The following is a 12,055-nucleotide window of genomic DNA, read 5'->3' as shown; positions in this document are numbered from 1 at the left end:
GAAACAAGAGTTAGCCTGGCTGAAAGTGATGAGTACATTATTGAAATATATAGCTATTAGTAAATGATAAAGACATTAAATAGATAGCTAGTATATAGTTAATTGGTGAAAAGGCTAAAAGTACTGAATAAGTGGTAAAATAATGTATACATGAATAGTTAGCTTAAAGTTATAGATACAGTTGAAATAGTAATGTTAAAATTGAAAAGTTAGAAATAAAAATGAAATGGTTGAAATAAAGTAATAGTTAAATGATGCTGGATGTGGTGTGGATTATGGGTGACTGCAGCTGCAGTGTGTATGTATATACCCCACGGTTGTTGGGGTACATAAGAAAAAAAGAAAACGGTTGGGAATATAGAAGAAAATAATGAACACAGTTACACCTCTGAAAATATGAAAGACTATATTTGTAGGAAGGGAAAGAACTGCTTTATAAGCCTTGCATACCAACCAAAAGACACTTTGCAAGTCCCCAAATTTCACTACAGTTATGACTGCATCATCTGGGGCCTGTGGACCAACTGAGATCATAGTATCTGACCCTAGATTTGCTTTGACACAGAGACACAATAAGATTTTGACACAGAGGGAGACTCTTCTAGATAATATGTCATAAATCATAATGCTATTTGAAATATTTGTGTTTTTTTCTGTTTCTTAGGCTTGATAACTGATCTGCTACGTCAGACAAAAGCAGAGCCTCACACCCTTTTAAGTGCATTACTGTATGATCAAGCTGTCATTTTTCTGCTTCTAAAGAATATGTTAGGCATGAGTATACATGTGAGTGTTTCTCAAGTGAAGCCAGACACAGGCTCTAGCCCCAGAGCAATGGGGATACACACAGTGTGACAGCCTCTGCCAGCTCTGACAGTGTCACAGCCCTCATTGATCTCCCATCTCTGTTTCTGACGTGCTGTTTGTAGCACTGGGCTCTTCCCCAGACTACAGTAAGTGAATGTGCAAGGGCACGAGTCAATTCCTCCCACTGTGACAGGGAAGTCCTTATGTCTGACTGTCTGGTTAACTGAGGGAGAGAATGAGAGAGCAAGCGGAGAGCAGAGTATCCATTATTATGCCAAGGTCTAGCTCTTTGTGTTGTTAAACAGAGGGATCAATGGAAAACCTGCTACCACATGTCCTTCCCTTTCACCATCTACCCTTAGGCTCATCAGCCTGATAAATCTCACCAACTGACTTACTTTCAAGGATACATCTTGCCTTTTACAGCTGTCTGTGCAGGTGGAAACTTTAGCATTCACCTATAGAATGAATCAGAGCTGCATTTTCTGCACATATGTGCAACATATGTCTAACCACTATAGATGGATGCTTGCAAAAGATGCACTCGTCCTTACTACTATACCTTTTCAATGCTCCAATGATTTGTGCTCTTGTGATGACACTGCCCTTGCCTGCTCTGTTTCCCATGCTGCCTCCCTACTACCCATAAATCCCCTTGGGAAATGTGAGCCAGGACTGTAAGCAGTGGGAACACCCCTTCAGCTCAGGACTATTCCAGGCTGTGCTACACTTATTATGGGCTTTATGGACAGCCACATCTATCTTTCTCATATAACTACGTGGGGGGAAAGTCTGTTGATGCATTTTAGTAAAGTTCGACATCCTACGCATATTGTGATTGTGATTTTTACCTCTCAGAGATGAAGTATGCTATGCCATCTTTAGACATTTAGACATACTTTACGCAAAGTATATCAAAACACCCTTATAAAGTGTCATTAAAATGTTTCTTTAAAGCTTGTGGAGACTAAAAGCTTGACACAGAAGCAGTGGAGTAGTGGACCATGTATGAATGATAAAGATGATGAAAGTGGATTATGTTGCATGAGTGGTTTGATGGGTTGTATGGATTTTTTGATACTTTTGGTACTAGACTCTTGTCACTACTGAAATCCACTGTAAAACTGACCACATGAAGAAATCTGCAAACTTTCCGTGTCCGTGTAAAGTAAGAATAAATGTGTTCTGAGTTTGTCAGACCAAAGAAGAAAGTGTTATTAACCACCCAGCCAAATTGGAATGATTAAAATATAGTTTATGAAATTAGGTGTCATAAGTGGGTAAAAATGAGCAGCAGTATTCTCCAGGACTGTGGGGGCGTCTCCGCTGAATGTGCTGAAGCCACGCAAACTTGTGGGAGCAGTCAAGCAGCAATTTTGAAGTGACTGAAACGTGTCAGATGAGTTCAGAAAATTACATGACTAACTTTGAAACACTCTGAGTGAGATGAATTAATCTCTATCTCTCTGCTAGGGGTGCAGGGGTATGCTCAGGGTGGCCTCAGCATGTCATCGAGCCACCCTTTAGCTCCGCCCACAAAATCCTGGACTGAAAACTGGGGAAAAACGATTTTAACCTCTAACTCCACATTTCAGTGATATATATTGTTCAAAGTCTTCTCACATGTTTTCAGCAACTTTCAGACATATTCCTCTTTTTATTGCTATTTACTCAAAGAAATCTCAGAATTGTCTTTTTTTATTGCTATTTACTCAAAGAAATCTCAGAATTGTCTTTACACAGACTTTAAAGACATTTCAAACCTACCTTTTTGGATGCTCCTTTATGCTCCAAAGAATAACATTTTAATTAGTTACAGTGCATCAATAGATCCTTATGCTGCTTTAAAGCCTGGTCACATTATGGTTTGTTGTGATGTTTGTGAAGGAGTCAGATATATCCATAGATTACAGACACATACAGTCCTATTGCCTTTCATGGAACAAGTAGTATTTACCACATGACCACATGACTACAACACCCCTGTGGGAATTTCACGTCTCCATCTAGTGGTGGCTTGTCATACAGTCGAGTACACAGGTTACTATAGTGCATCCAGCTGTAAAGTTGTACTCTGTGCCTACCGGTTATGTCTGAAACATAAACCACAACATCTCTGAGTGAATAATATAGTCCTCTGTGATATTAAATTGATCATCATTGTGATGATCATTTTATTTTTTACACACACAGAAATACACACATAAACACACTCTGCAAAAACGTGCCGCTGTCCCCATGGCAACTGTAGCAATAGCATTTTCTTTGAAACCGTCTCCCTCTCTTTCTCTTACACACTATCTTTAATTCAATCTCTTGTGTTCACTCATTCTTTGAAGGCACAAAATCATTCTTAGACACGGAGCCACAGGTTATTGAACAACACTGTCTCATTGAAAACCACACCTTTGACTACAGGTGCGACATTTTACTTAATGTGGGGATCACCTAGTAGAACTGTCTTTTTTTATACTCCTCTCACCTGTTATTGCACCTCTAATAGGACCAAAGTGGTGAAGGGAAGGAGGTTACAGTTTACAAGTGTTGGGACAAGGCCCAGAGCTTATCAGAGGCTAATGCCACCGCTGTCGCTTTGGAAAAGTCTGCTCCTGCCAGGATGCTCTCTTCTGCCTAACAGCAGCACGCCTCACAGTTGCCTCCTTTTTCCTCAACTCCCTCATTGGTTGAAACAACAAAAGGAGATCTCCAACAAGTGACATCATTACTCCCTCTCCCAGTGTATGTCATGACCACATGGTGGACATCTACTCAAAGGAAGTACTGTTTTTCACTCTTAAATTTAAATCAATTGAGCTATGTTTTTTTCTCATGCACACATAATGTTTCTATTGCAACTTTTATATCACATTATTCAATAAGAACAGATTGGGTTGAATGCAGCGAAGGGCTGAGGAAAGTGTTGCCAGTTCCAGCTCTTGACAGGCAGACAGGCCAACCTGGAGACTAACCATGAACCAAATGTTCTGGATTGTTTCCTGGCAACAAATCTCTTATGACAATATGCAGCCCGAGCAAAACAATTCCCGACCATCCTCACAGCAAGCTTCATTTTGTGGTTGTCTAAAGCTTGGTCCCTGCGCTGGACATTATGTCAGGCAATGATTTTCTCTGGTAGACTCTCCGTACATGAGTAATTTTGTCAATACAGTGAGTTGATCAAGAGATTGAGGACAAATGGCCGGTATGCTTGTCTGTCTCTGACAAGAGGTGCAGACTTGATGCGTTAAATTAGTGCAGCAGGGTAGTAGCACAAGTCATATCAACCCTAAGGCCAGAGTTTGAGCCTTATTTTTAAGCAAGAAAAAGTTTCATACTGTCTCCAAGGCTGCTGCTGTTGTTGTTGTTGTCGGGCTGATCTGGTGCTTTGAAAGCAAAAAAGGCAAATTTCTCCATTAAGATGTTAACTTAAGGACTCTCCCTATATAAAGGGCATTGTTCAATCTTTAAATCAGTATTAAAGCTGAAGTAGGCAACTTTTATAATGTAATGTTTTGTTGTGTTTGCTGGAACTGTCATTATATCCTGACAGTACTCCACGAGACAGATAATTTGTAAAATCAGGTCCCTCTGGCTCCTCCTAGTGCTCCTCCTAATGACATTCGTGCTGGTGTATCGCCAAGTGGAAAAGAAGCACAAAGACCCTGGTGTGTGTGTGTGTGTGTGTGTGTGTGTGTGTGTGTGTGTGTGTGTGTGTGTGTGTGTGTGTGTGTGTGTGTGTGGCGTATTAGTCTCCCATCAGGGTCGCAGCTGCCTCTGAAGCCTGGGGCACTCTGCCCTGGGGCAGCAAAGTGCTGGAGGGATGCTTTTGAGAAGATGAGCTATTGCGACAGGGGTCTGGGTTCTTGATGAGGCTCACGCCATGGATAAAGTTTCACAGGACAACCGATTCTGACTGCTGCAGTTCAACTTGTGGTGCGGCGGGAGGGGCTTGATATAGGAGAGAGAAACATGGAAGGTTTTGCATTAGTGTATGTTCAAATGTCCATGTCCAAATGTTACTTACTGCAGCTTTAATCTTTACTTTCACCTGAGAAAATCCAGCATTTGCCTACTTATACTGTACATCCAGCAGATATGTAGCAACATTAGCAGTCATTTGAAGTTGTGTTCCTGGCCATGTGTCGACTATAATATCTGTCGCCTTACCATCTGAATGCTCCACTATGTTCACCAGTTAGTCACTCAGTCAAATATTTACTCTTCAACAACAGTAGAGAAGAATACCTGGCTCTTCGGCAGAGCTAATTCTCCACAATGTTTACCAGCTAGTTGCATCTGAAAACAAGGTTGATAAATCAAAACACTAAAGCAGTGTGTAGGAAATGTAAAATAACATGCTGAAAGACATTAAAATGGTTTGTACAACTGAGGGGAACTGCAAAATGGAGTGTGATAATTCTCTGTGGGTTTGCCACCTACGCACCACGTGCAACCTCATTCACCTCATTCGCTTTAAAGTGTACTCAATAAAAATTGCATGCTGCTTTAAACAGCATGAGCTCTATTTGGCATACTGGTTAATATATAATTAAATCAATATACTGACATCTATATAATTACCGCTGTTATTCATTTTCCATCCATCGTAATACACAGCAGTATAGGCAAATGACAAACATTCTTCTGTGTATCATTTAATTTTTAAATGATGACACAATTTGCCTTGTAATGGCTTATAGAAGATGATGAGACATTACGGTTTAATCAGCCCAGATGCTCAGTTCAACAGATTCAAGTGCTGCTACACAAACACAGGCACACACACACACAAAGCCAGAGGCTCCAACTTCCCAGGCCGCACCCTTCACTCGCCTAATGTGTGGCACTGTGAGCCACAGCTGGCCTCCTGAGGTCAGACTACAGGGTGCTCTCATACACTCATGAAGAATTAATGAGGGTGAGTGTGTGAGCACATGTGTCTTTGTATTGTACATGATGGTATAACACACAGAATAATTCAGTATTAGCCAATCAGTGTGGGGTGTGTACTTACTGGTAGCAGAAACATATAGACTAATGAGTCAGACCTCTCCATACAGAACAGAGGACACTCACAACATGGTGGTGTAAAGGTTAGAGAACTGAGCTTGTGACCGCCAAAAACTGTCCAGATAAATCTCTTTACTATCGCTGAGGGGTCCTTGAGCAAGGCCCTTAACACAACTGCTCCAAGTGGAGCTGCTGTGTGACCAACAGATCAGTCTGTGGTTGTAATAAGAAGCTTCCAGGTGTGAATGTTAATCTCAGTAAAACCCTCCTGAGTAAAATATGGTAAAAATAAAAAATAAAAAAAGAATAGTTGCCACAATTACTGATTGAAAATGTCATATCACTGTTATGTATATGAACACAGCAACAACAAAATGGAAAAAAAGATTCTGTGCTATTTTTTCTGTCTCTTAGTAAAATGGCAAACTAGATTTAAAGCTAACAATAAAACACTGGAAAATTGTTATTCGAAACACAATTTGCTAAAATGTGCAGGTAAATTTTTTACTGGTGATATTCCCGGAAGCAGTACACTGTAGCTGTTTATGATGCAATAACCTGCTAACAGGAACATGTCTATTTATAAAACAGTTTACTACTGACCCTGAGAAATGCAACATGCAGCAAAAGCACTTTGTGAGAAATAAGATGGAGTGTAGCTGGACTTAACACACATACATTGATGGGTGGACTCATCTGTCAACTTTTCCCTGAGTACAGGAAAAATTGTGTGATGGGACTGCTATTATTTCTATATATTATTTTTCCATGATTCTATATATTATTATTGTATCTATATACTAAATATTTATATGTCACAGCAGAAAGTTGTATTTGCAGGTGAAATTTTTATCTGCAACCAGTGCTGGGTAGTACGTGTAATCGGGATTATGTCAGATTACAAATAATAAATAAGTAAATATAAATAAATAAATCACAACTATAATCAACCCAGATTACATTTGAAAAAATGTGCAGTTAGACTAAACTAGACCAACTATGTATAGTTACACAGTGACATTCATCAATTACCTAATTACATTTTTGATAACATCTTGATGATAACCAGTTTTATAATAGTAGATCTTGATATGGGAATGGGGTAAATCTCATGTTGTTCTGTTGTGCAATGCATATGAGATTATGTATTATATTATATATCATAGGTGCAATTTTTTTAAATCTTTGAATCTGAAGTAATCCAAAAGTATTTATATTAGATTACATTTTTTTGTAATACAGTTGATTACATTATTAATACAAATATTGCTATGTAAGTTGTATTTAGTAATTGACTACATTTAATTAAATAATCTAAACACTATAAGCTTATAGTCACTTACATTAAAAGGAAATGGTTTTTAGATTGACAACAAGACTTACATTGAATTGTATACATTATATACTAGAGTTTAATAATAGAGTTTAAAATTAAAGACCCAGTTGGATAAATGTCAGGCGCTGAATTCTTGGAGGATTAAGTCTTAGCATTCTAAGAGGTTCTGCAGTTTCTGACATTTTTCAGCTCATATGATGTCTAATCTAATAACGGTGTAAGGACAACAAGTGCTGCTGTGTGAATCCACACACGTGAGTATCATTTGTTGTGAAGTTGCCCTGGAGATTTATTGGACGATTGTGCGTAGATTTATTTGGCTGAATTTAAGCCTGACATCTCTCTTGTTTAATCTCATCAACAATACCAGAAGCCACACTTTAACAGTAGACAGGAGGGGTAGCTCTGCAGATTCATTCAACAGCTCTCTAGAAAGAAAAATGTAAATATGAATGCCTCCAGTGAAAACAGGTGGTGGTGACTTAACCTGAGGGTGAACCAGGCAGTTATGCCTGAGTCACTGGAACATACAGAAAACAGAACAAATCTTGACTTCTTTGTCTATCTGCTGTAATTGTGTTACTCTGCTGTGAGGCCTAGACAGATATGGCATGAGTGTCGCACAGTCCCATGACTGCTCAACGGTGAAGTGGACCACAGACCATCAGCACAAAACATGTCAGTGTGTTGTCAGTGGATCTAGTTTAGGCGAAGAAAGGGAATGCTATCCGGTGGAGAATATAACATTGTACAAAATCTGTGGATTTCAATGTTTTGATATTGTTTTAAAGTTACCATTAGACTTCTGACCCCACACTCTCTTCTGGTTTCTTTCCCTTTATTTTTATTTCAATATATCATAACTTTCATTACCAGCTGAGATCGCAGTCTCCTGAAGAAAAGCAAATAAAGATGACACCAACAAAACAAGAAAAAGTTGCATATTTAAAAATCACTAACATATCTGTTATTTACATGTGTGACATGTGAGGGTGTGACGTTTAACTGACAGTGGAGTGATGAGGTGAGGAGTGGCCAAGTGGTGAGGGGGTTTGGGGCTATAAAAGAGTGTTTCGATGGACTTGGCTACATGCTGACTGATTCACTTTGACTACACCACAGCCTGCAGCCTGCTTCTGTGTACACCTGAGGATTAAAGACAAGAAAAGGTAACTTCCAGCTTTAATCCTATTTTAAGATTTTATTGAACCAAAACGATTGCATCTGAAATTCTAAGTTTTTATTGTACCAGAAAAAGAATGCAGGAGTTTACAGTGCAAATGGTGCATGAAGCAAATCAATTATAAAATGTTATCATACTATAACAATATAATTTATCTTCCTATGCACTTTATATGTGTAGCTTATCAGTTTGATTGCTGTTGGTTGATTGGAAACTAGACTATTTAAATACATTTAAATCTACAATCTACATTAAATGGTGCTACATGTGAGTGAATCGTTAGCATTAACTTGCATTTAAATCATTAATAATATTTTGCAAGAAAAAATTAAGAAGAAATTTTGAGGTGTGTTTCTTAAGTAATAACAAACTTCAACAAGAAGCATGAACTAGCAAGCATAGGTAGTTCAATAATGCAGTCACAGTAATCGAATTTACAGTCACAAGAACAACTACTTATTAGTTTTTATGGGCTGGACACTAATGAATCGTCACTGCACATTCCTCTCTAAGTGCATATAAGTCATTGACATAACCCTGAATCAATATGCCATTATGTTACTGCATGACTCAGGAGGTTTTTACTGGTCATTGTTCAATTAGTACATTCCATGGCATCCACTAAGCTTCAGTTTAACTAACAATGCATATCTATATGGAGACAAATAATCAAGCTGTGCACCATTTGCTGAAACTTTGACATGTTGAAAAGCTGTAGAGTCCTCTGGTGGTCACCTAGAGAAGTATTTGTTCTCCCTGCAGCTCACTGAAGCTCAGTCTGACTGATATGCATGTTGTGTATCTAGTATAAAGAAATAAATCAATATATTCCGATAGTTAAAAGGCAAGTTTTTTGCATGCTATTTACATTATTTTTTGTGATTACAGACCAAGACCTTTAGTTTCTCGTCTCTGTTAACTCCTCTGAGAGTTCAAATCTAAAAAATAAATAATAGTGATCTCATTCTTGCAGGCAGCATGAACGTAAGTACCTCATCACATTCTCAGATCTCAACACTGGTAAGAAAGTCACAAATTATTGCAAAAAATTTCTCCACATCTTCCATCTAAATGTAAATGCTTAAATCTTTGCTTATGTCAAATGGCCTTGTTTGCAACTGCAAGTTGGTGTCCTCCATCCTGTCCACTCTCGCTCTTCCCCGTATTTCTGTACTTCCTCCTGACCCTTCTCTCTCTCCATCTTCCCCTTGTCCACCTCCGTCCTCTCAGCATTCTGACGCTCTGTGTGGCAGCTGCCCGTCTGGTTCTGCCCCACAGACTAACAGTGTTTGGCCCAGTCAGGCGCCGTCTGGAAGTGGGTTCCCTGGATGGCCAGGGCAGCCCACCCAGCCCGCACCGTGCTGGACTGGCCAACCAAACACACCCTGCTGGCCTGGGACACAACAAGCTCCGTACTCTGTCCCAGCACCAATTTCATTTCCAGCCCCGGCTCAAACCATAACACCAGCACCTGCCACAACCATAGTCCCAGCACCAGCTCCAGCACCAGCTCCAGCTCCAGCTCCAGCTCCAGCACCAGCTCAATTTCCAGCTCAATTTCCAGCTCAATTTCCAGCTCAAGTTCCAGCTCCGGGTCAGCCCTGCCAACCTTGCTGGCCAGGCACCCAGTACCAGCCACCCCAGCCACCAGCTCCAATTCAAACTCAAGTCCCTGCTCAAGTACCAACTCCAACTCCAACTCCAGTTCCAGTCCCAGCACCTGCTCCTGCTACGGGCATCCATCCCATAGGGTGGCCTTCCCACCCTGGATGGCCTTATAACCCAGGACAGTCAGGATGGCCTGGACAGGGTCCATCTAGCATGCCTCCACACTGGCTTCCACCCACATCTGGACCTCTTGTGAGTCAAACCCAAAGAATGTGACTGGCATGCATCTTACAAATCTATCAAAAATATTGATAGATATACACGTTTGAGCTGTGACTGCATTACAATCCATGTTGTTTCATTGTCTAACTCTTTTTGTTCAGAGTGTGCCATACAACTTGAACCTTGCACGAGGGGTCTATGACAAGATGATGATGACCATCTTGGGCCATGTCAAGCCGAATGCTAAAATGTGAGCCTAATTACTGTACATGTAGATAGATAGCTTTATGAACCCTTCTTTTCCTTATATACTTTATTTAGTCTATAGTCTAACCATCTTTGGCCTTCCACAGGTTCACAGTGAACTTTCTGAGAGGCAACGACATTGCCTTTCACATCAACCCCCGCTTCAGTGAGGGGGGAAAACAGGTGCTGGTCCGTAACCACAAACAGGGTGAGCGTTGGGGCGCAGAGGAGAGGGATCTGAAGGGGCCTTTCCCCTTCGCTCTTGGGAGCCCATTTGAGGTGGGTGTAAGACAATTATGGAAAGAGACGCTTAAAGATTCTATGTGTAGCATGTTCGCATCAATAAATCATGACCGCATTCATAAGAGACATATGTTCCACTTGTGGAGTGTCAGTGTCTGCTGCTACTAATCTACTATTGCTTTACCACACACTTTAATAAATGACATCGACAGAAAGCTACTAATCGCTTGAACCATGCTCTCATTTGTTTGTGGTGAGAACTTCATAATGATATGTTGACGTTTCAAAATGCTACACATGGTGCCTTTAACTGACTCTAGGTCACTTTCTCATGGTTAACGTCAGGCTAACGTTTGGAAAAGATGGAAAGGGTTGGAAAGTCGTTTGAGCAGGCGAGTCCTAGATAAGGGAAGTGCTGTACTGCAGGAAGGCCCCTGGAGGTCAGTGGGGGTCTCATGTTGCTCAATAACATCAATAACAATTATGCTTTTCAGGCCTCACCAAGAGGTTACTAATCTGAAGAGCTAATTCTGTCACACTCTCTGTGTCCACGTTTAGTGACCGCCATGACAACGGGGGTTTATAGACTTTTCCTTCAACCCTGCTTTGTAGTTTTTTAATTAGTAGACATTAAATCATCCTAATTATACTACAAACAATAATGTATTTTTTATTTCTGGTTGCTTCAGTTAGAACTTTTGGCTCTGCAGATCAAACGTGATTAAATATTGTTGTTTCTTCTCTAAATGTGCATTGCATCACAGTCTTAATGGTAGTAATACATTCCTCGTCTGATGCTCTGTTCCAGATGAAGATCATGTGCACTCATGAGGCGTTCAGGGTGGCAGTGAACAACATCCCGCTGTTTGAGTTCCGACACCGCATCAGAGAGCTCAACCAGATTGACAGGATCAACATCCTGCATGATGTCGTCCTCACCTACGTCAATGTGGAGACACTTCCATAAGAGGCACACTATTACTCACACACAGTGCATGAATCAGCACGTGACACAGACGCAGATATATGAGTGTGTAAATGCGTATAGACATATAGAAATCTGCACAGATACACACACACACACACACACACACTATCTATCTCGCAGGAACTAAAACATTCCAGTGTATCATGATGCTTAAAGATCGAATAAATAAGTGTGTTAGTGTTTGATGTGATATTAATATTGACATGAGCTGAGCTCATCCTACAGTATGCTACAAACTACTTTCTCTACAGTACCTAACATTTAATACGCACAAAGCTACAGCATGTATTTGCTAATGCTACTGTATTTATTGTGTAGAATATTGTCTACATTATTAAATTGCTACTAACTGAGAATTATACATGTAGCTATACTGTCAAAAAACAACAACGATTAAATAAAATGTCAGCAA

The 12,055-nt window shown here is 40.1% G+C and overlaps 1 protein-coding gene across 4 annotated transcripts; it reads left to right on the top strand.

Moving 5' to 3' along the window:
- The first annotated feature begins 8,215 nt into the window (after nt 1–8,215).
- On the top strand, nt 8,216–12,054 carry LOC104919804 (galectin-3). 4 transcript variants are annotated; one of them, XM_010731890.3, is made up of 6 exons: nt 8,216–8,322; nt 9,310–9,320; nt 9,462–10,196; nt 10,328–10,416; nt 10,520–10,691; nt 11,464–12,054. In XM_010731890.3, exons 2-6 carry the CDS (start codon nt 9,315–9,317, stop codon nt 11,620–11,622), a joined length of 1,161 nt encoding a protein of 386 aa, XP_010730192.3. In that variant the 5' UTR covers nt 8,216–8,322; nt 9,310–9,314; the 3' UTR covers nt 11,623–12,054. The 4 variants fall into 4 exon arrangements, with proteins under 4 accessions (XP_010730192.3, XP_010730195.3, XP_027140488.1 ...); XM_010731893.3 differs by having other exon boundaries at nt 8,251–8,322; nt 9,567–10,196; XM_027284687.1 differs by lacking the exons at nt 8,216–8,322; nt 9,310–9,320 and adding an exon at nt 11,001–11,095 and having other exon boundaries at nt 9,345–10,196; nt 11,464–11,552.
- The last annotated feature ends 1 nt before the right edge of the window (nt 12,055 follows it).

The sequence above is a fragment of the Larimichthys crocea genome, chromosome XI (assembly GCF_000972845.2).
Source record: "Larimichthys crocea isolate SSNF chromosome XI, L_crocea_2.0, whole genome shotgun sequence".
NCBI lineage: Eukaryota > Metazoa > Chordata > Actinopteri > Sciaenidae > Larimichthys > Larimichthys crocea.
This window is presented reverse-complemented; position numbering and strand designations above follow the sequence as displayed.

What these genes read in the sequence shown, in the direction of transcription:
- LOC104919804 (XM_027284686.1), top strand. Translation starts at nt 9,414, where the DNA reads ATGCTTAAATCTTTGCTTATGTCAAATGGCCTTGTTTGCAACTGCAAG. An exon ending in GTCAAGCCGAATGCTAAAAT is followed by an intron (nt 10,417 to 10,519) that starts GTGAGCCTAATT and finishes GGCCTTCCACAG; the next exon opens with GTTCACAGTGAACTTTCTGA. An exon ending in CTCTTGGGAGCCCATTTGAG is followed by an intron (nt 10,692 to 11,463) that starts GTGGGTGTAAGA and finishes GCTCTGTTCCAG; the next exon opens with ATGAAGATCATGTGCACTCA.